We start from the raw sequence: 26,125 nt of genomic DNA, 5'->3' as shown, positions 1-26,125 counted from the left end.
TCACCCACGGAACGTTGGGACGAAGGGGGAGTTTGTTGGGATGAAAGGATGAAAGGATAAAAGAACAAAATGTTGGTAGGTCTGTGAGCCTCGCGCAGAGTGAGTTGTTGTTGCTGTTAAACGCTGAGAAGCTGATATCAATAAATCGCCAGTCTTTGGCTCCGGACTTCAACACTCTGCCTTCGACTCCCGTCACTGCTCGCTACAATAGTAAATAATAATAATAAATAAAATAAATGAAAAACCTGGCGTGTAACAATTTCCGCCGTAAAACGAGGACTCTGTAGAGTATTTATTCCATTACACAACACAAAGGGAGGACACCATATGTCGAAATTGACTTTTGTTATAGAATATCATCTCTGAACCTTCAATGAAATATAAATGAATTAATATGTTACAAGAATAAATGTCTAAAAAATACTATACACACTGTAAAAATGTGTAAATCACATGAACAGGATTGTACAGTACACAATCTATTGAGATTTGTCAAATATTCTGCATTACTGATGAGTGACCATTGACCACCATCATCATATTTTACTCTCATCACTCAGCGCAGAAAATTACAACTACATTAATGAGCATATTGTTAAATCTCTAACTGTGACTCTATGAACAATATCGTATTGTATCTCTGAAAGGGAAACCACAGACAAACAATAGAGAAATTAAATAAAAATAGGAGTAGAATGTCACTTGACATTGCCACTACTAAATTTGACACTGACAACAAAGCTCAATCCTTACAACTATGGTGACTTCCATGCAACATAGAGGAATTTTACAAGACATCACATAATCAGTCACTGCACGTGGTTCACATTTTGGACATGTTGGCCGGCTTCAGTCACTAACTGGCACTGGACCTCCTGTGAGCTCTGACGTGCTGAGCAGCGGATCAGTGCACTGGTTTCGCTTGGCCTCCAGCCACCATGTTTTCATCTCACCTTTACCCTGTTGAATTTGAAAATGTGGAAAAAAAAGTTCAGAGAGGATCACAGGTTGCAAGACATGTGGCTCTCAGAATTTTAAATGAAGCAATTCTTTTAATGGAGGGGAGAATGAAAGAGAAGGGGGAAGGCAGCAGCAGCAGCAGCTGAGGTCACACCTAAACTAAGAAAAAACAACGTGAATGGAGGCAGAAATTTCACCCTCTAAAGATCACACTTTTCAACACCCTAAAACAGCTCTTAGGTTACAAGCAAAGGAGACGATTCAATGGGAAGGACACACCCTACATGTATTATCTCTTTCAAGGGAAATATATTATATTTTCTTTCTCCCATGCCACCAAAATCATATGCAGTGGATATAAAAAGTCTTCACCCAAATACCAGACTATTGTGATATACAAATCCCAGTTTCAATAAAGTTGGGACATTGTGGAAGACACATAAATACAAAGATTTGCAAATCCTTTTCAACCTACAGCACATTCATTGAATACATGATGAGGATTCCCCCCCCCCACTCAATCTTGCTTGATGTACATCTTGAATTGCTCAACATTTTGGGGTCCCCATTATCCAATATTGCACTTCATAATCCGCCACATACAGGGTGTCCAGAAAGTCTCTTTACAAAGTTTAAGATTTTTTAAATTTTATTTTAATGAGTGTTTATTAAAGGGTTTTTTTTTTTTTCATTGAATATACCTCTATATGGGCACTGGTATTTACACAAAGCACATCAAAACAGTACTCAATTTCTTGCCATGTTGGCTGTAGGATAATCTCAACAATAGTTTCCCATCCATCAACACAATATCTGAAACACAAAATTTTAATATGAATAAAAACTTCAAGAAACAATTAAAATAAAACAAGTCTGATCAAGATATTTCATTAAATGCCTTTGTAATAATTTTTTAAAAATTGTAAAGAGACTTTAAGGACACCCTATATTTTCAATAGGAGACGGGTCTGGACTGCTGGCAGGTCAGTCTAGTTACTCTAGTACGAAGCCATGCTGTTGTAACATGCAGAATGTGACATGCCATTGTCATACTGAAATAACCATCAACTGAAAAAGACATTGCTTGTACGGCAACATATATTGCTCAAAAATCCGTACGCACCTTTCAGCATTAATGGTGCTTTCACACATGTGCAAATTGCCCATACTGTGTGCACTGACATCCCCCATACGATCACAGATGATTGCATTTGAACTTTGTGCTAGGAACAATCTCGGTAATCCTTTCGCCCTCTGGCCTGGAGACACAAAGTCCTTTCCCCCAGAAAAACAATTTAGATGTGGACTCGTCAGACCGCAGCACACTTTTCCACTTTGCAGTAGTCCATCTCAGATGAGCTTGGGCCCAGAGAAGCCAATAGTGTTTCTGGGTGTTGTTATATAGCATAAAGTATGTTCATATATGGCTTTGTCTTTGTATGGTCGAATATCAACTTGCATTTTCAAATATAGTGACAAATTGTGTTAACTGGCATTGGTTTTCTCAAGTGTTCCTTTACACAATGGTGGCAGGTTTGTTTGTTTTTTTAATGCAGTGGGATTGAAGGTCATGTTGATTTTTGACCTTGCTGTTTATGTGCAGATATTTCTCCAGATTCTCTGAATGTTTTGATATATGAACTGTAGATGAGATTGATGGAACATTTTCCGGAATTTCAAGCACCCGTATTACCTTCACATTTAGTGTCCCTCTGCAGGTTAGAAGGTATCCTCTCAATGTGTGAAGCAAATCAGCTGTGGCCCCACTCACTTGGATCTTCAACGCTTTCCAAACAGTACAAAAATCCACATGCATCTATTTGTCCACATTAGGTCAATATTTGGAAGCTGCTGTATTCAGATAAACTATAAAAGGCAAAGTATAACAAATGTGCAAAGTTGTATGCAATTGATTTCTTCCCTTCTTTACCATCACTCGTTGATTCCATCCGTGACGCTGTGTTGACAGTGTCTCCAAATAGGCAATAACGAGGCATTTTGGTTCCAACCACACCAGCCACGACGGGTCCTGAAGGGACAAACCACCACAATGAGCCACACACTTTTGTACAAGCACGTTTGTATACATTAGCATTGATCCAGCGATGGTAGTAGTGTGTGAAAAGTACCTGAGTGGATGCCTGCGCGTATTTTCAGCTGTGTGTTTGGCTTGTGGGGAATCTTGAACGTGTGGCAAACACTGACTAGATCCAAGGCCATGCTGGCTATCTCCCCTGCGTGATTTATGCCATTTTCTTGGGGGACTCCTGAGACCACCATGTCTGTGTCAGAGAGCCATTGTTACAGACAGTAAAGGAATGGAAAAGGACAAACTCATTTTTTTCAAATTCAGTACCACCAAAAGACACACTCATTATTCTTGAGAAGAATAACTCTACACTATTTTCTTGTCATCTTTTGTTGCCGATTCATCACTTACACGCATCACCAATAGTCTCCACTTTGTAGACGTCATAATTGTCAATGATGTCATCAAAGGTGGTGTAAAGCTGGTTGAGGAAGTCCACAACTTGATGGGGCGTGCTGGCCCCCGACAGCTGGGTGAAGCCCACAATGTCACTGTCAGAAAGAGACAAATGTAGCTGCGGTAAGCTGCATCAGTGAATTGAACGTTTATAACCAACCTGAAGTAGACTGTAGCATTGGAGAAGCTCTGAGCTTCCGTGGTTCGGCCTTGACGAAGGTCATCGGCAACCGGCTTTGGTAACATACCTGCAGAAGAAATAAATAATGTTGTAACTTGAAGAGTGTGGAGGGCAGCACACTCAAGTGTGTCTCTCTTTAACAATAAAGTCGCAACAAGTCTGAGAAACACGAAGCCTAGTGGTTCACTAATTAGCGCCCCAAGTTTGGTAGATGGAAAAAAAGGAGACATGAGGAAGTTCATGAGCAGTTCATATCTGGCATTAGACAAATGACTTACTATATTATTAAATGAGCATATGTGACAATTTAACCTCCAATACTTACTGTATAACAAGCGATCAGTCTTCTGTTTCTCTTGAAGGAGATCCTGTGTTCTCTCAGCAACTATGGCCTCCAGATGTTTGCTGTACTTCTCCATCTGCAGTTTATGAAAATTGATGTCATAATGGCCAGCTGGATTATTATGATTTTTTTTTTTTTTAAATCTACTATTCAGCAATCCACTTTTTGTGCATTGCTAGAATGTCCTAAGCAACATGTTCGAAGGGATGTTACCAGGTTCATCATCATGTCCACAGGGCTGACTTTATGTGGGTTCATCTTGTCCAGCATCTTCTTGACCTGCTCAAACGTGGGCCTCGTGGTCAGGTTGTGAGACCAACACTTCTTGATAAGCTGCAAAATAGTTAAGCGTACAATACGTATAGTAAGTGTCTGTTGGTAAAGGATGTCTTCTTCTCTTTTTTTCTTCTTCACAAAAATTTGTACTGCCTGTGATGGGCTCCGTTTTTTGGACATTCTGAATAACCGAACGGCACATTTGATCAGCGTATTGAGTTTCCGAACGGTCTTGAGTGAAGCAGTGAGTTTGGAGCATATTTCCAAACGCACCCATGATGAGGGAACGAGGAATTTGGAGCTGAAGAGCTCTAATGTACATGCCTCAGTTTTGTAATTTCTCCTTATTTTATTATTATTATTATTATTTTTAATCTACATTTATTGACCAGTCCAACTTTGAAAGAAGAAAAAAAAAAAAAAGAAAGTAAACCAACAAAATAATGAAGTAAAACTACAATAGATGAAGATATGGTCACAAATGAAAACCAGAGAGGTTCAAATGTCCTTATCCCTATCAACTGCGGCAAGAACACTTCCATCATAGTAATAAATCAAGCAAAAGCAAACAAAACAAAGAAGAATCAATATTTGTTAACATCATGAACTCACCTGGGAAACCAACACAATCTCTAGAAGAAATTAACAATACGTTTAAGTACTTTACTTCCCTGTACTTATCAAAATATTAGTACATTATTAAATAATATAATTATTCCAAAACTGTCACAAAACCAAATCAACATGCTTGAAGAGCCCATAAACAACAAAGAACTCCATGCAGCCATCAAATCAATGCCCAGCAATAAAGCTCCTGGACTTGATGGTTTCCCTGCAGAATTCTACAAGCAACTCTGGACTATTCTTTTAAGATTATTTCTTAGATTCGTAGTTGAGTGATTGAGTGAAGCTACAATAACATGAACTGCGAGATACAGCGATAGCTCACCTCACAGTAGTCTTCTTGACTGGGGCAGTCCACGTCGGTTTTTCCTGCTTTGAGTTCGGGCAGAGGAGGGCGCCATATGATGTCCATCCTCACTCCCTCCACCTGGTCCTGTTACCGTCAAGAGAACTGCTCATTAGAAAATCAAGATCAAAGCAAAGCCACGGGTCATAATCCAGAGGGAAGAAGTAGAATCCGAAATACTCACTGAAATGAGGTCAGAGCGAGTGGCTATCTCAACCAGGATCATGGCGTAGCTGAGAGGACGGACAGAAACGGGAAATACAGTTGAACGTTAAGCCATATTTTTTGCTTATGGATAATAATGTAAGTATGCTTTCAAGTTGAAACATTAACCTGTAGACATCTGCTGCCGGTGTCATAGACGAGCTACTTCCCAGGAGGACCTCTGGAGCACAGTAGATGCGGTTTACGTCGCCACAAGTGAAACCATTACTGACTGCATCAAAGTCCTCCTTTCTGTAGAGCGTAAGACCGTAATCTAGACAGGAAGAAAATAACATTGGTTGTTTGTATTATAGGCTACTCTATATTTTTTATGTTGCTGTTATACCGGAGATCTTGCAAACCCAGCGATCATCAATAACACAGTTCCTCGAGTGAAGTCGACCATGAAACATCTTGTGTTGGTGCAGGTAGGACATCCCACGGGCAATATCAGTGGCAAAGGACAGTCTGTGGAAAAAACAAAACAAAAACGCATTGCATTTGTGGTGTCATATTGTGATGTATTGTTGGATACATTAACATGTAATGTTTCTTTTTTAACTTTCCTTTACCTAAAGCCCCAGTTGATTGGTATATCATCATTGAGTAGAACATCAGACAGGCTCCCTTTGGGGCAGTGTTCTGTGATGATGCTCACATACGGAACCTCAATGGAGCCCCCGATGAACTTGCAAAGATTTGGATGGTCCAGTTGTCTACAATGGAAATAGTGATTGACTGACTACACTACTTTTGTGTATGGGGAAAAATAAATAAATAAATAAAATCGCAGTTGAGGGCCCTATTTTCATTCACAACGCAAATCTAGCGCAATGTGTAGTGTAACTGTGAGCATAGGTGGAGTTTTATTTCCTTTGGTATTTCGTAGATGGAGAAGTACAGGTGTATATTTTCCATTTGCGCCGTTGTGGGAGTGAACATAGCCAACTTACTTCCTTGGCTGTTGTGAAGTGGGCTTTTTGAGACCACATTCCACCCCCGATTGTGTGGCCATCTGTGACAGATCTCAGAATTTGTCTGGCTGCACTTTGATTAACTCCACCAAAATAGCGTTACACCACCTGCGCCACAACTTTGACCTGATTTCACCTGATTTTATAACGAGTCTACTCTTGAAAACACCCTCACTCCACCGGAACACCCAGCATGGTCTGCCGGATTCTCAAATACACTAAACTAGACTTGGCCTGGCACAAAAAAAAAAAAAAAAAAAAAAAAAAGATATGCCAGTTTTACATCGTGCGCTGTCTACGAAAACAGGGCCCTTAATTTCTGACATTTTCCCTCACCTGACCTCTTTTACCTCCTTCCTGATACTTTTAAAGAGAGCAAAGTTTTTCTTTTGGATGTGTTTGACTGCAACTGTTCTGCCATCACTAAAAGGAAAATGTTGGAACAAAACTGGGATTACTTGTCAGGTTTGAGTGCAATTTTCATCAGTGTCTATTATCAGTCCATTTTCCATACCGCTTAACCTCATTAGGGTTGAATATTAGATGGAGCTTATCTCAATTGAATTTGGGCGACTGGTTTTCAGCTGACATATAGACACAGTTTGGAGTCTCCAATTAACTTGCATCTTTTTAGAATGTGGGAGCAGGAGGCTGATTTATCCAGAGAAACCCAGGCTATCAAGCCTCTAAAATTGAGAATTGTGAGGCAGATGTGTTGAATGTGTCTATTTCTGGGTGCTTTTTCAATTGTTGTTCTGAAACCACATTAAACGTAATTAAACCATATTTAATTACCTCGGCCAAGCTCAAAGCCGTGTGGGCGAGAGATGATCCTTTGATCGTCATTTTCTGGTTACCAAAAAAAAAAAATAAAAAAAAATAACAATGTTAGAAATTAAATTGATTTTTTGGCTCAAAGTTTGACTCACATTGGATGTGTTTGAGAAAGATTCCTCTCAACGTGTTCAGCGGTCTAGAAAATGGAATGTGATCCACGAGATCACTGCTTTTTATGATTATAAGTGGCATGACAATAAAGTCCAATCATTAGCATCTGTTTCCTTGTTCATCCTCGGTGGGGGTCTGCGCTGTGCTGAGTGCTATTCTCATTGTCTTACTAGATGCCAGGCTGTATGAATCCCTGCTTGAAGAAGGTGTTGACGCCGGTGCATATGGTTGTGTCAGTCAACTGACTGACATTTGAAGTGCTCTTCACATGCTGGGGGCTGTTTGTGCTGCCGAAGTCTGCACCGAATACTGCGCCTGCAGCACCATATAATCAGACGTTAATTGCATACAATGCCAGCATATGCATTAGGGGTTGTGATGTCATTAACTCATTTGCTCCTAATAACGTGTAAATACGTTTTTTTTTAAATGTTCTAAGTGTCCCAAAGACGTATTTATACATTATTTTGTTTTTATGCTAGAGCATACAGAAGGCTTTGATGCAGCCTCTCAAATGCAAAGAACGGGTGCAGAAATGGTAGTTATTACACAAACGGCCAGCAGGTGGCAGCAGAGCAAAGGAGATCAACCAGGGCCATCAAGAAAAAAGCTAAATTACTCACGATTTTAAATAGATTTGTGAAAACTGATGAAACTTAGCTCTCTTCTAATGCTAATTGCTGCAAAACGGAAACAGATAGAAACATACTTTTTTTCCTGATGAAAGAAGAGACTAATCTTTCTTTTGATAGGTTCCATGCTTTTATAGCAATAGAACACAATATTCTGTGGGCCTTGCAAAATCAGTCAAAATCCAGTAAAACAGCCGGGAGCGAACGGGATTGCTTCTGTGAAAATGGCTGGGAGTAAATGAGTTAATGAATCGATTTTGACTAGGAAACATCTTTAGTCGTTAACAAACATTCATTTCACACACTTTTTCATCGTTTTTACCAAATATTATATTCTTATAATCAATGATCCAACTTTCATCCCAGAACGTCTTCTGTTTATGGTACTGAAGCCACTGCAAGGAAAGGAATGAAGACAAATATTTAGGCCTTGCAAATCTGTGAGTCACCTTTTGTGTGTGTCTCAGATACACGTACTCAGGCACGCACACACTCACCACCATGGTCAGGATGAATCCGGCGCTGAAAAGTGCGACGGGGAGGCCGATGGACACCTTGATGGCCATGGACATGGGGCAGATGCCGCAGTCTGCAGGACAGTTGAGGCAGGTCTCCTCCAACTCACATACGTCATCCCCACATACTGCAACAGCCAGATTTGTATTTTTCACATACAAATGAACAAGCTGAATTATCTTCGTTCTTGAAAAGTTAACGGGCAAGGCCGCTGATTCCTTGCATTCCTGCTGCTTTATCACATAACAATGTAGAGTATGTTTTTTATTATGTAAATATGTTTTTATCTAATCATGTTTATGATGCAAATGTATTAACAAGCAAATGGCACAATGAAGACTGACCTTGAGCACTGACAACAAGCACTTTAGATTCCAATGCTGCGTGCATTTGTCCGATTTTGATATGAGCGATAACTGAAGTGACGCCCACATGGATCAGCACCACCTGCATGGAAATTGGGTCAATGTCACTATTAGGGATTCCACTTTTTTTCAGATTGATACCAGTACGAGTACTCAACTCTTGACTACTCATTACAGTGTTGGGAAAGTAAGTTAAGTAATATAACTTTTTGCCAATAAGAAGTAGTGTAATAATATTACATTTACTTTTTTAAAAAAGTAATTGTTACTATTTTTATTCTGACCGGATACAGAAACAATTTCACCCCACAAATATTTTGTTTGTTTTAAAGTAGGCGGAATAAACCCTATCCATTTCATTTGGTGTGAATGAATTTGACACTTTATCGGAAGTTGAGTGCCCCAACGGTTGCGTATTTTTGGAAGTGCGAACAGTAAACTCTTATTATCATTTTCAGTTTAAGCCCAGATGCGGTTCCATTTAGTCAACAATTTATGAATTCAAACAAAGAACAAGTCTTCATTTAATTCAAATGAGGGTATAAATTGGCTCAGATGGACTCATCATGTCGTGTACAGCACACTTTTTGGAGTTAAATCAACAATAAGAATGATAACTTTTACAATGTAGGCTGTAGAAAAGAGGAGAAGAAACAAATTGTTATGTTGAAAATGCAAAGTAAGACTTTTGGGGAGAAAGGATGCAATTATTTAGGGCGACAAGAAAAAAGTAACAAGTAAATAATTACTTTTGGCACAGAGTAATAAGTAAAGTAATCAATTTTTCAAGCAAGCATCCATCCATCCATCCATTTTCTTGACCGCTTATTCCTCACAAGGGTCGCGGGGGCTGCTGGCGCCTATCTCAGCTGGCTCTGGGCAGTAGGCGGGGGACACCCTGGACTGGTTGCCAACCAATCGCAGGGCACACAGAGACGAACAACCATCCACACTCACACGCACACCTGGGGACAATTCGGAGCGCCCAATTAACCTGCCATGCATGTCTTTGGAATGTGGGTGGAGACCGGAGTACCCGGAGAAGACCCACGCGGGCACGGGGAGAACATGCAAACTCCACCCAGGAAGGTCCGAGCCTGGACTCGAACCGGAGACCTCAGAACTGGGAAGCGGACGTGCTAACCACTCGACTACCGTGCCTTCAAGCAAGCAATTAGCAAGAAATAATATATTACTGATCTTGAGTAACTTGGCACTGCTCTCTATACTGATACCAAATACTGATACCACTAGTTCTTTTGAGACGTAAAATTTCCCCCCAAAACAATGACAGATAATTTAAAAACAAAAAAAAACAAAAACATATCTCAGCATTTTCCCCCTTCAAATCGTATGAAATTAATGACAATTTTTTTCTTCTTCTATCATAAAACAGCCACAAGAGGGTGGCCTATATTGGTACTGATTCCTTGAAATAAGGCTTTGCCTGATATATATATCAGTGCTCGCCTAGTCACAATTTTTATTAATACAGTGGACTCGCGGCTCAGCACCCACTGATTTGCATATTCATTTTTTTTTTCAAAATGTTTTACAATATAAAAAATATATTTATATATATTTGCTCATGTTTTTGTGGAAAATATATTAAATTTTTATCAGTGTTTTTTTTTATTTATTTTTTAGGGTTAAAAGAAAACTTTTTTTTTTTTTTTCCAACCTCAGTGCATTTCAGTGGGTGTCAATTATGCAGTACGCAGATTCGTAGGCTGGCTACAATTAAAAAATGATTCCAGCACAATCGCCGCTGATGCTCACCTTTGACGTCCAGTATTTTCGGCTCATCTTGCCTGCTTTGGACACTGTATGCGTGACAATTTTGCCATCATCGGGAATCCACGGGCCACAGATGCCGCCTTGTTTCTGTCAAGCAAGAACACTCACTTCAACTTTTCATTTAAACTGAACGTTTTCAAATTGATTTTCTGATGAATATTTTGTAACTTTGCTGCCCTTGACAGGTTGTTTGACTAATTCTGAAGTTTTCATGGTAAATTAGTGCACGTGCGACACTGACCATGAGTCCCAGAGGACACGAGTGGATGTTGGCGTGGTGCACGCAACAATTGTGTTCATTTGCGTTGTTCCAGTTGGATGGACACTCGTGCTCATGACAGAAGCGCTTCGCCTCCGCAGCGTCACTAGATGCAGAAAGAAGTATGGATAAGAGTAGCATCAATCACTCAGCTACAGTTTTCTCTGACTAATAAAATGTCCGACAGGTGTGTGGAGAAACAGCTTTGATTCTTTTTCTCCTGGTCTATGGCTCTCTATTCATAAAAGACGCTGCGAACGTAATAACCGGCACATCTTGATTTTCATGCTGGTTCAAGCCTCATTTTGCCTGTTTGAGAATGTGGCAGACCGCTCTTTGCCTTGGTGAAAGGGCTGGCAGATTGAGGGCATTTTCGTTGACATGCACTACTGCCAATTTGGTGGCTGAAAGTTGACAAAACCTTACACCTGCTGGCACCACGTCTAACTACTGGCGCAGGTAGTGTAACGTGATTTTGGTGAATTTGATCGAGGTGAAAGCAGACCTCAGATATCTTTTGCTGATGTTATTTTATTCAGAAATATAACAGCGTGCATTGGACCCTCTTAATCAAACAGTTCATTGAAAACATTATTATGATCATCTTTATTTTTTTCTCTGTTCTGTCAAGGACTGCCCTTCACACTCACCGATTTTCAATGTAATCAGAGGAGCTGCTTGAATTGACAGCAAATCAAGTCGGCTGTATTCATGCCCACAATGGCGCAAAAAAATTAACTGCGTCAAGCTGCGCGTGTCTGTAAAAATACTCAACCTCAGTCTAGCCCGCCCCTGCGCAGATTCAGACTTGTGCTAGACTTGCACTAAACTTGAAAATAGAGCCCCAAGTGGGTTGCTGGTTATTGCTAAAAGAAATTATAGGATGTTATTAAAACACCCCCCATAGGCCAATGAGACTTTTTAATAATTTATTTATACACAATAATTCTCAATTAAATTAATACATTGTATTAAATACAATGAAAAACAATAATGAGACTAATCCCCTTCACATATTGTATTAAAATACAGAATGTTGAATACAAATTAAAATGGCATTCATTCTTTACATATTACAATGGCTAACTTATTTTTACACTTACAGTATAACTATTAATAAGTTTGACCTGCCATTTCAGTTACCTCCACATTACACTTAAGTAATTTGGGTTCATATAATTGACAGTATTTGCATTAATTCCTTCGGGAAAATCCCCAAATTCACGACCTTTGCGGTTTGCGCTTGCACGCCATGTGTGTGCGTGTGTACATGCATGTGAGCAATCCGGGCACGGCAGACATTCAAGATTCCAAATGTTTATGAAACTCACTCACCTGAACTGGAAAATCTTGTTGCTGACTGCGTAGTCGTAGAAGGAATCCGAGGCTGTGACGGTGTACGACACGTTGAATTCCTCCCCGTTGGTGACTTTCTCCGGGGGGCGCTGCACCCAAGCCATCTCCAGACCTCACCCGACAACAACACATGCATGTGAAAAAAGCCACACTTACAAATAGTCGCCCTCTATCTTCAAATATTTTGTGAATATTTCCAGAAAATATTTATTTTTTATATAATTTAAATACAGTATAGTGTAAATAATTGAGGTCCAGAATTGACCCTTGTGGCACTGTAATAAAATGCAAAAAAAGCAAAAAAACATGGATAATCCATAACACATACCCCCGCAACTGATCATGTTGTAATCATTTGGATTGTTGTTTGGCCAGCAGTCGTACTCGGTGTTGTCCAGATCGTGCCAGCAATCAACACCCTGCACACAATTTTACACAAAAGTAACAAGACTGTAGGTGTGTCAACAGGATACAGAAATAAATAATTATATTCGTTTGTTTCCCTTTGTAGGACAAGGAACCATATTTGGAAACTGACTGAAACTACGACTGTAAGGCAATAGGGATCCCAATGCATCATTTTCAACATCACTCATACAGTTCATGGTCACGAAGAGCTCAAGTCGATGTTCGCTGATGTCAGCCAAAAGGCAGACAACACCCTGGAGTGGTCGCCGGTCAGTCATGACCAGACAACCATTCATACCATCACCGAGTGGGATTTGAACCCAGGTTGCCTGCACCGAAACTCCCGAGGTGAAATATTGTTCTACCAAAGTGAGCCGAAAACTGTGTTATAAGAGGGTGTGCACACTTTTGCAACCACATTCTGTCTGTTACTTTGTCGGCTACCAAAAATAAATAAATAAATACTTGCTTACTTTTATGTTTAGGTGCTTCAAAACAACTATTACAAGTTCTCAAAGGGCTAAAATATCAACTCATATACTGTAATGTTAAATGGATCAAATTTATTAAACACTACCTGAAAGTTGTCACTAGTCACCAATAGCGAACCCAGTCAAGCGCATATTACAAAAAACACATACAGTTATGTATGCCCATTAAATCATATTGCAGGAACAACATTGCCCTAGCAAAAAAAATGCAATTATTGCCACGTTAATTTACTCTCTTAAGCATTATTAAATGTGCTGATTCAACAAATCCTGCACAGAGGACTCACCAAAAAGAAAGCCAGGAAGAAGGATGCTGCTGTCCACAGAGCCATGACCAAGTCAGACAGATGACTGAGGGAGTGTGTGTGCGTCAGGGACTTGCGGTCAGGGACACTCAGGTGAGGCTCCTGACCCCTCCCCTGCATGTTAAGAGGAAAATACAAACACAACAAATTCATAATGACATTTCTCTTTTTAGTTATCAGGTCCATGCTTTACATGTTTGTTTTTTTCAGTTCAATAATGTCAATGATTTCATACTATTTTTAAAAGTTGCACATTTCCTGTTCATATAGATAGGTGAGAAGGGAACAGAGGCATTGCACATCAGTGCCTCCAGCGACTATGCGCACATGAATTGTCACCACCGGAAGTTTATCTTTATATTGCCAATATACGTGATTAATCTCACATGCTGATATTCAGCAGTCTGTCATATATTTAATGGTTGTGTGAGGCATATTTAATCTTCCTGATCTGCCAGAAAAGGGACTGAAAGTACCTTGCCGCTGTCAGCAGGTGGCAGTACTGAGCTCCATTGGCACAATACGTAGAAGAAGTGCGGCGCTCTTTAATTAACTTGTATGGCGGTAACTGTACATGTATTCGGTTCCAATCGCCATAACATCCATTACTTGTCAAATATTTTAACGATTTTGATACGGATTGGCTTGTTAGAAACATCAGACATACAGTTATGATACCAGACACAAAAGTAATTTTGCAATCAAGGTGTTAATAATATATTAAATTTCAGGGTAAGACCAAATGCTTTTCAAATTAAAGAAAAAAAAAACAAACAAACAAGAGAGAGAGTTGTTGAACAGTGTGGAACTGACTGAAGCACAATTGATCACTTTGAAAACAAATTAAAACTCAATTATGGCCAAAATTGAAATATAAATGAATCTTCTATTTTGGAGTCCTATTTTTTTATAACCAACTCTAGAGGCGAGCTAACGTGACATCACTGGCCTGCGTACGTGCATGACCTTCTCCACCTCTTCGGTGTCCCCAATTGTTCAATCAGAAGAAGTGGCTCTCCAATCAGCATTTAGTCATCAACTTGAGTTATGAAGTGTGTGTTGAAGTGATTTCAATTGAGTTGTCAATATTAATCAGAACTATCAACATATTCTCCACGGTAAACACAATTAAAAGTCCATCTCTTTAATTTGACCTCATTTGTTTTTAATTACACCGCAGAATGAGGTTAAGCATCTACCCGTATTTAATTGACTTGTAATTATTATGAATGATATTATTTGTATAGGTTAATGTTTTAGGGCAGGGCAGCATAGTGTATCTCACGGTTAGCACGCCTGCCTCACAGTAAAGAGGTTTTAGGTTTGAATAGCAGCTACAGTTCCTTCATCTAAGAGATATTCATAACAATATGCAGTTTTTCCATTTTTGACCCATTTCTCAATTTGACGCGAGATGAAGAGCAAATGAAAACACAGTCATACAGAAAATGGGCAGAATTGAGTTTTTCCCCTTCAGAGAATGCGTAATTACAGGACAGTGGCAACAAAATGGGCTGTCACCGCACACTTTGAAGTAGCTGCATGTTTCTGGCTTTGCAAAAAAATGCGAGTGGCAGCAGACGGTCGTGCTGGCAGCTGAAGATGAACAGTCCTCGCTCTTCTCATGCACCATCTTGTGAATGGAAAACACTTTCATGAGGTCTGAATTGAAACCTGGCTTTTTACTAGCAAGCCATGCAAAAAGCCTTTTCCGCGATTTAAAACCAAAGTGGTTTATATTATTTTATAGCTGGTTATCTCTTACAAGCACTTTGCAAGGACAACTAAAAGTTCAGTGAGCGGGTTTACAGGTTTGGGGCACTTGTTTAATTAAACTGACATTTAATTGGGAGGTGGTTCATGTTGACCTGCAGCGTAGAAACAAAAGGTCATACACTGAATGTCAATACGTTTCCCATAAAGGAGATGTCAACTAAAAACAATACAATATGTTCTGTGCAGCCTCACTAGTCTAAAAACATTATTCTGACTAATAATGCATTTGTGGAATATGAATAAAGCAGCAAAATCTCATGGGGCGTCCATTTTGTCACTTGCTGTTGACTGAAAATGACACAAGGTAACAACCACTCATGGCTCAGTTTGCAAATGCCACATGACTAAACTCAGAAAACAGCTGAGCTGTAACTGGCCGCAAACCAGGATGAACACTCTTCTCCAATCTGTGAAAGGAAAAAAACAACAACACCCACATACCTATAACGACTGCAGATCCCGCACGAGCTCCCATGTGTCATGTTTTGGTTCGGTGGGGGGGTACTGTCATGTTTTTGTTAGTTTGGGTGTTCATGTTGTCTTTTGTCTGGTTTGTCTCCCTTGTCTCGTTATTGTTAACCTTGTCCACCTGCGTGTGTCTTCCCTTCCCAGTATGTGTGACCAATCAGTGCCCTCAGCCTATTGTGTTTCCCAGGTGTGTCTTGTTAGTGTTGGTTATTTAGTCAGTGGTGTTTGTTCACGCGGTCCGGTCCGGTCCGGTCCGGTCCGGCCCTCCCCTCCCCTCCCCTCCCCTCACCATTTTAGTATGCTAGAGGTTAAGACTGTAATTTTTTATTTTTTTTATTTTTTTATTAATAATTTCACCATTAAACGATGGTCCTGCTATACTAGGGGTTTCAAAGTAACAGCCTGGGGTCCATTTGGAGCCCGCACAATGATATTTTGTGGCCCGTGACACCAAAGTTTAATGTTCTTTTTTTTTTTTTTTTAAATCACTAATTGGCTACCTTAGCTTAGGATTCTATGCTACGGTAGCCAATTAGTGACAGCTTTTGTCGAAACTCAGTACCAGTGATGTCTTTGTCAAAATCTGCCGCGAAGAGAAAGGTTAGCGACGAGAACAGCCAATTTTAGAAAAATAGGAGTTGGAATGGGGCATCCCGACATGTCTTGAATGCAGAGGAATTTGAACTACTCAAGAAATCAAACATCATTCCTTGTTTTGTTTTTTTGTTTTTTTATAAATACTTGAAGTTTGAACCCCCCTTTGTTTTTGCTGAATACTTGATGCAGCCCAGACACACAGACAATCTCCAGTGGCCCCAATAGAAGTTGAGTTTGAAACCCCTGCTATAGTTATACAAGTCCTGCTCACAATTGTACTTACCATTTCTCATTTAAATGCATCAATTATACCTCCATAAAAAAACAAGCTAGGTCATAGATGTTCTTATATTTGTTCTTTTATAAAATGTCCAATATTTTCTGAAACGACTCATGCATTCTGCGTGACGCACTATACACAAACAAGTTGACACATCAAAGAAAAAACATGAAATAGTTTTTGTGAAGCCATCCAACATGAAGAACTGTCATAGTCAGTGTCTGCAGGCTGAGTTATTTATAGCTCGAGCGTCTGGGAAGGAGCGATGTCGTCTACGTCAGTCATATCCTCCTTTTGCTTCCTGCAGGTAAACTATTGTGTGACAAACCTCCAGCAGGAATCCAGTGTGTTGCGACTTTTTTTCTTTACAAGCCTCTTGCCCTTTTGTTTCACCGGAGGAGCAGCAGCCTTTAAAAGGAGCTGCAGCGGATGTGGGGAAACGCTACAGGGAGAACAAGTTTGCCACAATCAGCAGCGGTTAAGTTTGAGTGACTATTATCTTTGGCCACAGGCAAAGATTGCAAATGGAGGTGAGGCGGCAAGCTATCATACAACTTGAAATCATTGCGCCCCATCTTATGACAACATATGGGGAAAATGTGTTACCTGACACTTGATTCGGTGAACCAGATCCAAATATGAAAAGCTACAAGTTTACAAAGACAACAGATGTGTGGTTGACAATGACAGAGGTAATTTTAAAAAGTTTGTAAATAAGTTGCTGTCACATGAATGTATGGCAAGTGTACCTAATGTAGTGGCCAGAAAGTGTACTTGTTTACTGTATTGTTCATTGGTTGCAGTATGTAATATAAAAATGACAGAGCTACAGTACAGTTAAGAAAGCACTCCTCACAATATTGACCAACTAGACACAAACGAGACAGTAGCATCACCTGTGGCCTATTTACTTGTTTGCATGTCAAAGAAAAAAACTGGACCAGGTTGTTGTTCTTACTGCTTCTTTTCAGTCATAAATAACAGAAACAGGAACAAGACTGGAATCGCCCTTGAGAGATTGTTTTCAAAATGATGAAATTCCAACAAGTGAAAACAAGAGTTGTGTTCACCAACAGGGTGTCTGGCTCCAGCGTTCGACTGACGCAACGAGACTGTGCTGGTACTCCTCTCCAGACAAAATTGTCTTTGAAGATAAACTGTTGACTCCGGTTATCTTCGTGAATTATTTCCATCTTCAAGTGAGCAGACATTCTTCAAAGTTGACACCAAATCCCGCTCTCAGGTCTGGAAGATATCCTGATCGGCGTTTTTGGTCTCTTCGGACGGAGGCTGGCTGTTGCCCGTGTCCTGGGTGGAGCTGAGCGGCCGGGCGTTTGCTCGCGTGGAGCGCTGCCGCCGAGTGCCGTTGCCTATGCATCGCATGAGGTTCTTGAAGGTGGTCCACATCTCCTCGTCCTTGTAGGAGTAAATGCACGGGTTCATGACGGAGTTGAGCACGGCCAGGAGCAGGAGCCAGCGCTTGAGTTTCATGACGTTGCAGCTGGTGCAGTTGAGGCCGTCCAGAAGCAGAACCACCAGGCCGGGAGTCCAGCAAATCACAAAGGCTCCTGCGAGCACAAATTGATTAGAGGAAACGATACACTAGTATTCAGCCTGTGGTCCAATAATAGGCTACATTGACTTTTTTGCTAAGCTAACAGGTGATTTGTTTACCATCCGGTAATTCAGGAACAGTCATTTAACCTGGAAACCGGTTATTTCACCCTGACAACATCAATGAACAGCTTTTAATTAAACAACCCTAACAACAATTTTCCCGCAATTTTCTATAGTTAAAGAGGAAGTCAACTGATTTCATCTTCATTCAACAAGTGTCAAAATGGCCGCCCCCTGAGATGCCTGGATTTTGCTTCATAACTCATATTATACAAATGTAAATATTAACTCTTTGACCGCCAAAAACGTTTAATAACGTTTAGTAAAATCACAATGTATGCCGCCCTAAATGTTAAATGACTTCAACTACGTTTTTGTTTGTTTGTTTGTTTGTTTGTTTGTTTTAATCAATGGGAAGTGCTAAGTGCAGCGCTGCCTGGTCAATAGGTTGTGGAATCAAAAACACACACTCACGATCGACAGCAGATGCAGCATTGTATCTCTTTTCAATGGGCTCAATGAAAATACAATGAAACACAATGAAAGCCTTTGTTACATTAATTCTAATTCACAGAGCATCACCAAACAAAGAAATATTAGTGTCAAAGTCACTGTATCGTTTCACAAAAAGCTTGTTTTCTCCTTTTTAAGTTTCGCTCAATGTCACTCAAATTACATATTTTAAATGGTGATTACTAAAGAACGGAATAAGGTAGAAACATACTTTTTTTTTCTAATAAAAGAACGGAACATGATCTTTCATGTGGCATCCACCATGTTTATGTAGTAAAAGCACACAATATTCTCTTTGCCTTGAAAGATTAGTTCAAATGTTCGAAATCGGCTGGCACTTTTGTTGTTGTTGTTGTTGTTTTTTTGATAACTCATACAGTCAAAAAGTTAATCAGAATGTCATGTTTAGACTAGTGAGGTAACATATAACATATTGTCAAGAAATGTTAAAGGTTGACTTCCTCTTTAAGATTTGGTTCAAGACCTGATTGGTCGTTACCTAAACCTTGAGCACCTGTGATGTCATTTTCAGTCGACAACAAGTGGCAAGGAAAAATGGCCGCCCCTGTCGAAAAGCGGGTGGATTTTGCTGCTTAATTCACATTCCACAAACATACTAGTGGGGTCACATAAAACATATTATAAAGAAAATGTTGGTGTTGACGTCCCATTTTGGTGTAACCAATTTGGATTACAAATAGTTTACTTTTTAGAAATAAGATATTTTGAAATACAGTATGACAAACAACTCCACCTTGCCCTGCACTGTGTTATTGCGCCAAAGCACTCTTAAAAATCCCAATCAATAAAAGCAAAACAACTCTCCACCCGACAGCCACTTTGCCACAGAAAAGCGAGTTCCAGCAATGGTCTGTTGACTGATTGTTTACTTTCAGGCTCACATCAGCAGCTGTGCTTAGCCTGGCTGTCCTCCATGATGTGATTTTGCTTGAGTAGTGAAACCAGTTTACTATTGCCACCTTTAGTGCAAGGATACACTTTTGTTTGGGGTTAATCGAGAGGGAATGTGTTGTGACTTTTGGTTTGCCCTTCCTGACACATTTTTTTTTTTTTTTTGCGCAAGTTGAAGTTTTTGCATTTTCTTATTATTACTCTTAACAATAATACATAATTATTTTGCTGATGTCAAGCTTGTATTGGGTCAATCAAATCTGTGTACAGTATTTACGCTGAGCTTGCATTGGCAGATATATGATATGTATTGGATGTTTGTTTTTTTTTCACATTTATAAGAGTCCTGATTTCAACCTGAACATTTTTTCCATTCCATCTATTCTTCCCCCATTTACACTTCAGAGTTGCGCCGTTTGAGATTTAAAAAAATAAATAAAATAAAAAAAGAAGAAGAAGAAGAAAGAAATCAAGATTGGGCCACTTGAACCATGCAGTGTAAATCCAGCCCAACATGCCTGGGCACACAACAGAGCCGCTAAAGGGATTTTTGGCACTCAATGAAACCACAAGCTTCAACTTGTCTCCAGCAGCAATGCGTCTTTACCTTCAGCATGTCTACAGACAAAACAAAGTCTTCACTCGGACACCATCATGTTTTCCTATCATGGCTTCAACAATTTTGTCAGTGACTAAATCCCCATTTGCTTCTTAGTAATGCAAATCTACTTTAGTTTCTCGAATGTGAAGACATGCAATGTTACGCAATCAGTCATTCTGACTGGACCCCAAAAGTATGCAGACACCTCGGAACTGGTTTGTCCAGTTTCCACTTCCAGCTATCAAAGTGGAGTAGTTAACAGTTTAACTGCCTGACATCAAGCATCCCCTTGAACCCGGCTGTGTACTTTTCATGACACGGCGTCACGAGTAGTAGTGCATTTGAACTGAAAGAGCACATGACTATCAATCCAGAAATGTAAAAATATGAAGACATTTCAATGGCAAGGTTATTTATACGGCCTGCAATGCATCCTGTATCCTAGCCAGCGGTCATGTGCAGAGTGTATGTTTGTCTTATGTTTTCCTGTTTTTCCTGGCTGGAGGAGGGGACACTCATTGAAGGGTGTTGTGTGTTTAGCGGACAGCACGCAGCGCATGCGGAGGAGCACAGCCCTTGCAGGATAAGATAATTACACAGCGCTTTGGAATACATCGTGTACACATACAGTAATCGAGCCATCTGGATGTACAAACAGGGCGCGTGGAGACAAAGAACAATGACATGCGATATCTAGCAAGACTTCCATACTTTTTTTTTTTTTTTTTTTTTTAATCTGGGTGGAGTGCAGGAATAAAAACATGCCTAAAAGGCAAAGTGTTTCAGTCCCAGTCTCACCTGGTTTTACGTTACGTCACTTTTAGGTACGGACAGTAGATTCTTCTTTCATTATTGACGCAAATGTGTTGTTGTTTCTTCAGCCATATTGTTCCAAGCAGCAAGGATAACCAGGACGCACATTTTGCTTTCATGCCCATGCCAATGTAACCGCAAAGTCAGATATAATTTCTGCTTCTATTGTCAGTATCAGCACTGTTCCTCTTTACCATCATATTCAAACAACAAAAAAGTCAAGAAAAGTCAAGCACTTAAGTTCAATTGTTTTTTTTTTTTTTACAGCTGTTGAACACTCAACCAAGATAGCATTTAGCATTAGCCAAAGTTATACAATAACCACCGGTCACCAGATTGACTAGTGATGTTCAAACTTTTTTCGTCTGTCAGAGTATTCCCTCCTTTTCCCCACTCGAAGCAACCCCTATGTACTTGCATGGCGAACCAAAGCATACATAACCTAACATAATATATAGTACTACATCTAGAAATAGACCGATATTTTTTATTTTTTTTAGGTCCGACACCATTTATTAGCAATCAAGGAGGCCCATAACTGATATTTGGAGCCGAAATTTACTTAAAAAAAAAAAAAGGGAAATACTGTATTGGCATAAAGAAAAAATGCAAACTCTGATTCTTAACATTGTTAAAATGTTAAGCATATATTGTTTATTGAACTTTTCAAATTTGCAAAATATTTGATTTTTTTTTTTTTTTGGAACAGGGAGTTCCAATACGGCCCAATCTCCAACTGCAGTTTTTCACTAAAATTATCTGTTGTTGCTAATTTTGTCCATTGGAAGGTGAACTAATGACCACTTAAATGACATTTTGAAATCTGGCTGTTACTCAGTATTTGATGTAAAAATTCTGCGCTCATTTTTGTTGAGAAATTTCAGGTTACTCTGCAAAAAGATAATAATAAATGGGAATATTTTTGGAATGTGCGTGTAATTACCAAAAAAAATTGAAACATTTTTACTTGTAGATATTGAGAAATTTGGAGGAAAATGGACCCCAAATTAAAATGTGTTCGACTCCCCTGCTTTAGACAACAAATATCTTTTTTTTTTTTTTTTTTTTTTTTTTTTATTCTAACAAAAAAAGTTCAGAGTACTCCCATGGTCATCGGCATGTGTTCAGTTCAAAAGCTAAAAAATTTAGACAAGTAGCTCCCTATTATTATGTACAGAAAATTATGTTTTCCAAAATTCCAAAATATCTGAAATGTTAGATTTTCACTTATCTTAGTTTTAATTAAAAACAAAACAAAACTGAAGGTGTGGAGAGTTTCCAGGGTCTACAACATCTCTTATAAGGTGAATTGCAGTTTTAAACAAACAGTTGCCTGAATTTAACACAGATCTATTATAGGCTGTCAGATTATATAAAAAGGTCTATGCCAATATTCGTCAAAATGTTGAATATCGGTGGTAATTATTGGCCCCAGCTCATCTATCTCTAGCTAGATCTATCAAATAAACATGCAGTACAATTAGAATAAATTATTTAACATATAATACTTCACAAAAATAATGCAAATTATAACCCAGAATGCCTTATGTATGAAAGTATTTTAAAACAGTCGTTCATTGAAGGTCTGAAATATACGGTAAATTCAAATATCGCAAATAACTTGATCTCTTAAATAATGCTGATGACGACGGCTTGTCCACAAAGTTTAGTGCTACTTTAAAAACATATTTTTCTAATTGTGGTTCAAATGTATGACTTCAGCGACAGGCCTTTGACTTTAAAGCTGTGTATTAAGATTTCTTATTCATAACATTTAGTGGGTGTTGAACTTCTGTGACAGCTTATGGTTATCTCTGTTTTATTTATTTATTTATTTATTTAATTTCCCCAACTCCTGGTGCATTGTTGACATGTGTTGTGTTTTCAATTTCAAAATGTTTGCCATGTCCCTCAGAAAGGATAAGTACGACAGTGTATAGAGAGTATATATAAAAAGTAAAAAGTCAATGTTTTTGTTGCTCAAGATTTTCAGAGTTTTTGTTATCGGGAAGTTATTCATCAATGAGTGACGTCTGAGGTTAGTGAATAACCCGAATGATGGACGTAGAAGAGAGCGGGATGAATCATAACAAAAAAAGTCAATGGCAATTCTTACCTAACACCACCATGACCGTTTTGATGAGCTTGATGGGCGTCCTCTTGCGGTTAATGGAGCCGCTGGTGTGCGGCGTGAGCAACGACGTCTTCTTCTTGACGTAGGCGTAGATCCTCATGTAAATGGCCACCATCACCAGAAAAACCACCAGGTTGGACACGGACCAGAAGATCAGGTAGCCCCTGCTGAAAATGGGGGCCAGCTGGGAACAGTCGCTCAGATTGCAGATGCAGTTCCAACCCAGACTGGGCACGGCGCCCATGAAGATGGAGATGCCCCACACCAGCACGATGAGCAGGGTCACCCTCCTCTTCGTCAGGTTGCTGTGGACTTTAAAGTTCATGATGGAGATGTAACGCTCCAGCGCGATGACCAGCAGGTTGGCCAGCGAGGCAGACAGGCTGATGTCCAGAAGACCTTGGCGGATGAAGTATCCTTTCACCGTCAGCCTCCGCGAGACCTCGCCCGTGTTGAACATGAGGTACACGTACGCGATGCCCGCCAGGAAGTCCGAGGCGGCCAGGTTGGAGAGGAGATAGTAGAAGGGGTAGTGGAAGCGCTTGTTGGTGATGACAGCTGCGATGACCATGGCGTTGGAGAGCAGGATGAAGCAGCAGAAGAGCGAGCCCACCACCTGGACCAGAATGAGCTGGGTCTTGTCCCATTTGTCGTCGGCGCCGCTGTTGTTGTAGAAAAAGCTCATGGGCTCGTCGTAATGGCAGGTGAGGTTTTGCAGGGCCATTTTGCTACACAAAATGAAAACATCGGCAAGATTAGGCATTCAATTAGAATTGTTAAAGGGACAGTGTGTAGAATTTTTATTTTATTTATTATTTTTTTTAAGTGTTAACTTAAAAAAATAAAAAAATAATTCATGCTCTACCACATAAACATACATTTTTTTAGATAGATAAATATGTCTAGTAATCGCTAATTGCTCACTATCTGCCAAACTGTTGCTTGTTATGAAATGGGGATGAGTTCACTCCTACGACTACTTGTATCTCAAATATATGCTCACAAGTCGGAAAAAAATAAAAAATAAACTTGACCGAACGAACGTTCGTATCTTCCAAAAATAAAAATAAAATGCAACTCACTCCTATCTCTAGGCTTCCTTCCTGTAATTGGAAAACAGAGCCACAGCCAACGATGCCACTTTTCAGCCACTTATTTTAAACAGCAGGAAAACAGTAAAAGACAAACAATGGGCACACTCACACGGGGGCCTGCCGCAGCTCACGCCCAGACAATGAACCAGAGACTCACGCGGCGTGCCATCTAGCAGGCCCCGCCCCTTAAAGGGACATGCATCTACCGCATATAGTATTTTCCACACTTTTTATGCTTGCAGTTTTATCTGCAAATGCAGTGCACAGTTTGGCATACAGCTTTTTGAGCATGTATTTGATATAGAATAAATGTTCAAGAAGCTTAATTAATGGCAAGTCTTTTGAGCATTTGTTGCACAGCCTACTAGTGCACTGATTTGTCTTGCTAGTGAGGATAAAGATTGGACTACTAGGCTACATGAATCTTAAGATGCTTGCATATCAAGAATATGGAAGTAATGATTGCCACAAATGTGTCTAACCAACTCTCGGTGGATGACGAGTGCAGCAAAGTGTTTACTATAGTTACTTTGCTATTATTAATATTTATGCTGAGGCACTTAATATGAAGTTCATTACATTACATACATTCATTACATACTTTTGTTATGTTTAATGTCGTGGTAAAGAACAAAAAAAAGCATTAACATACAAATAATACATGCACACAATCTAATACAAAAGGAGCATTGACCTGACATTTATAAAAACCTTATAGATTTCACACACACACAAAAGACCTTCCACGTAAGAGAGTCTAAAGTACAATTGTTGTCCAAACAAGTTCGACCAAACTTTACAACCTGTTCTGCTCAGCTTGTCAGCGGCGACAAAGGTAGCTCGAATGGAGTGTCGACACAATAGTATTAAAAAAGAAAAAAAAGAAAGAAAAAAAAGTGAAGGCGAAAAGTGAGCAAGGTGAGCGTACCTCAGGTAAATGGCTGCGTCACAACACCGAGAGCGCGGGAAAGTTCCACCAAGAGAACGCGACCATTTCAATCATTTCCCCCCTCCGTTCCCTCCAGCCGAGCGCCCACGCAGCCGCGGACGGAGGGAGGCGACAGCGGCAAGCGAGTGGAGCGAAGCGAGGAAAGGCAGACGAGCGATTGAGCGTCCTGAGTGAGCCTTCGGCAAGATGACGCAGAGGGCGTGTGCCAAGTCAGTCCGCCGGCAACTTGACTGAATTCCTCCGCGCCCCCTTCCGTAATAACGCGCGTGCGCACACTGTCTTAACGCAGGTAATTGTTTCAATTAAAACTCAAACAATTTAGAGCGGATCAGCGAGGGGAACAGTTCTCGCAAGTTTTAGTTGAACATTACAGTAACCCCTAAGTTATTCTAACGTATAAATAACAAAAAGTATATGTACATACTGCCATCTAGTGGAAGAACATTTAATGATTATGCCTGTCATGATACGTCGCTGACATAGATGACAAACCGAGAGAATGTAAATACTTATTTAAAGAATGAAAATACTCAACAGACACCAGAAAACAAGTGAAATGTGTGAAATCAGTTCCCTCTTGAACACAATTCCATATTTATTATATCCTCGCAGCTGTTCTCGTAAACATGTCAGAATTTTTTCCAGAAAAACTTAGAGCTGAAGTTCTGAATGTGACCCAAATTTTCAGCACAAATACACCTTGAAAGTTGCACAGCTGTGATGTGGGATGGGGAAAGAGTGTGATGATGAACATATGATGAATGGAACTTGTGATGTTGACATTGTGACACAAAGTGTTACGCACGATTCTGTTGTGTGGGTGAAACAACGTTGGCTAACAATAAAATATGAACAGAATGTACACCAGGATGTGATTTTAGTCTGTATGTAAAGAGACTCA

General features: G+C 39.8%; 2 protein-coding genes across 5 annotated transcripts; both read right to left on the bottom strand.

Moving 5' to 3' along the window:
• Nucleotides 1-15: 15 nt before the first annotated feature.
• LOC144027170 (atrial natriuretic peptide receptor 2-like) lies at nucleotides 16-15,785 on the bottom strand. 4 transcript variants are annotated; one of them, XM_077534497.1, is made up of 25 exons: nucleotides 15,688-15,785; nucleotides 13,453-13,584; nucleotides 12,595-12,685; nucleotides 12,246-12,378; nucleotides 10,893-11,016; nucleotides 10,634-10,738; nucleotides 8,834-8,936; nucleotides 8,471-8,616; nucleotides 8,296-8,368; nucleotides 7,512-7,656; nucleotides 6,730-6,816; nucleotides 5,992-6,135; nucleotides 5,766-5,887; nucleotides 5,549-5,693; nucleotides 5,400-5,448; nucleotides 5,195-5,302; nucleotides 4,183-4,302; nucleotides 3,952-4,045; nucleotides 3,606-3,693; nucleotides 3,401-3,540; nucleotides 3,090-3,242; nucleotides 2,891-2,989; nucleotides 2,654-2,745; nucleotides 2,084-2,235; nucleotides 972-1,773 (listed from the first exon to the last, which is right to left on the bottom strand). In XM_077534497.1, the coding sequence occupies exons 2-25, from the start codon at nucleotides 13,495-13,497 to the stop codon at nucleotides 1,629-1,631; spliced, it is 2,703 nt and encodes a 900-aa protein (XP_077390623.1). In that variant the 5' UTR covers nucleotides 13,498-13,584; nucleotides 15,688-15,785; the 3' UTR covers nucleotides 972-1,628. The 4 variants fall into 4 exon arrangements, 2 of the variants coding, with proteins under 2 accessions (XP_077390624.1, XP_077390623.1); XR_013285390.1 differs by lacking the exons at nucleotides 972-1,773; nucleotides 2,084-2,235 and adding an exon at nucleotides 16-960 and having other exon boundaries at nucleotides 2,654-2,776; XM_077534498.1 differs by lacking the exons at nucleotides 972-1,773; nucleotides 2,084-2,235 and adding an exon at nucleotides 22-960.
• Nucleotides 15,786-16,652: 867 nt separating this feature from the next.
• Nucleotides 16,653-25,449, bottom strand: lpar3 (lysophosphatidic acid receptor 3). The gene is made up of 3 exons (XM_077535391.1): nucleotides 25,204-25,449; nucleotides 23,164-23,909; nucleotides 16,653-18,159 (listed from the first exon to the last, which is right to left on the bottom strand). Exons 2-3 carry the CDS (start codon nucleotides 23,903-23,905, stop codon nucleotides 17,831-17,833), a joined length of 1,071 nt encoding a protein of 356 aa, XP_077391517.1. The 5' UTR covers nucleotides 23,906-23,909; nucleotides 25,204-25,449; the 3' UTR covers nucleotides 16,653-17,830.
• Between the last annotated feature and the right edge of the window lie 676 nt (nucleotides 25,450-26,125).

Source organism: Festucalex cinctus, chromosome 10, assembly GCF_051991245.1.
Source record: "Festucalex cinctus isolate MCC-2025b chromosome 10, RoL_Fcin_1.0, whole genome shotgun sequence".
In the NCBI taxonomy this organism is placed as follows: domain Eukaryota; kingdom Metazoa; phylum Chordata; class Actinopteri; order Syngnathiformes; family Syngnathidae; genus Festucalex; species Festucalex cinctus.
This window is presented reverse-complemented; position numbering and strand designations above follow the sequence as displayed.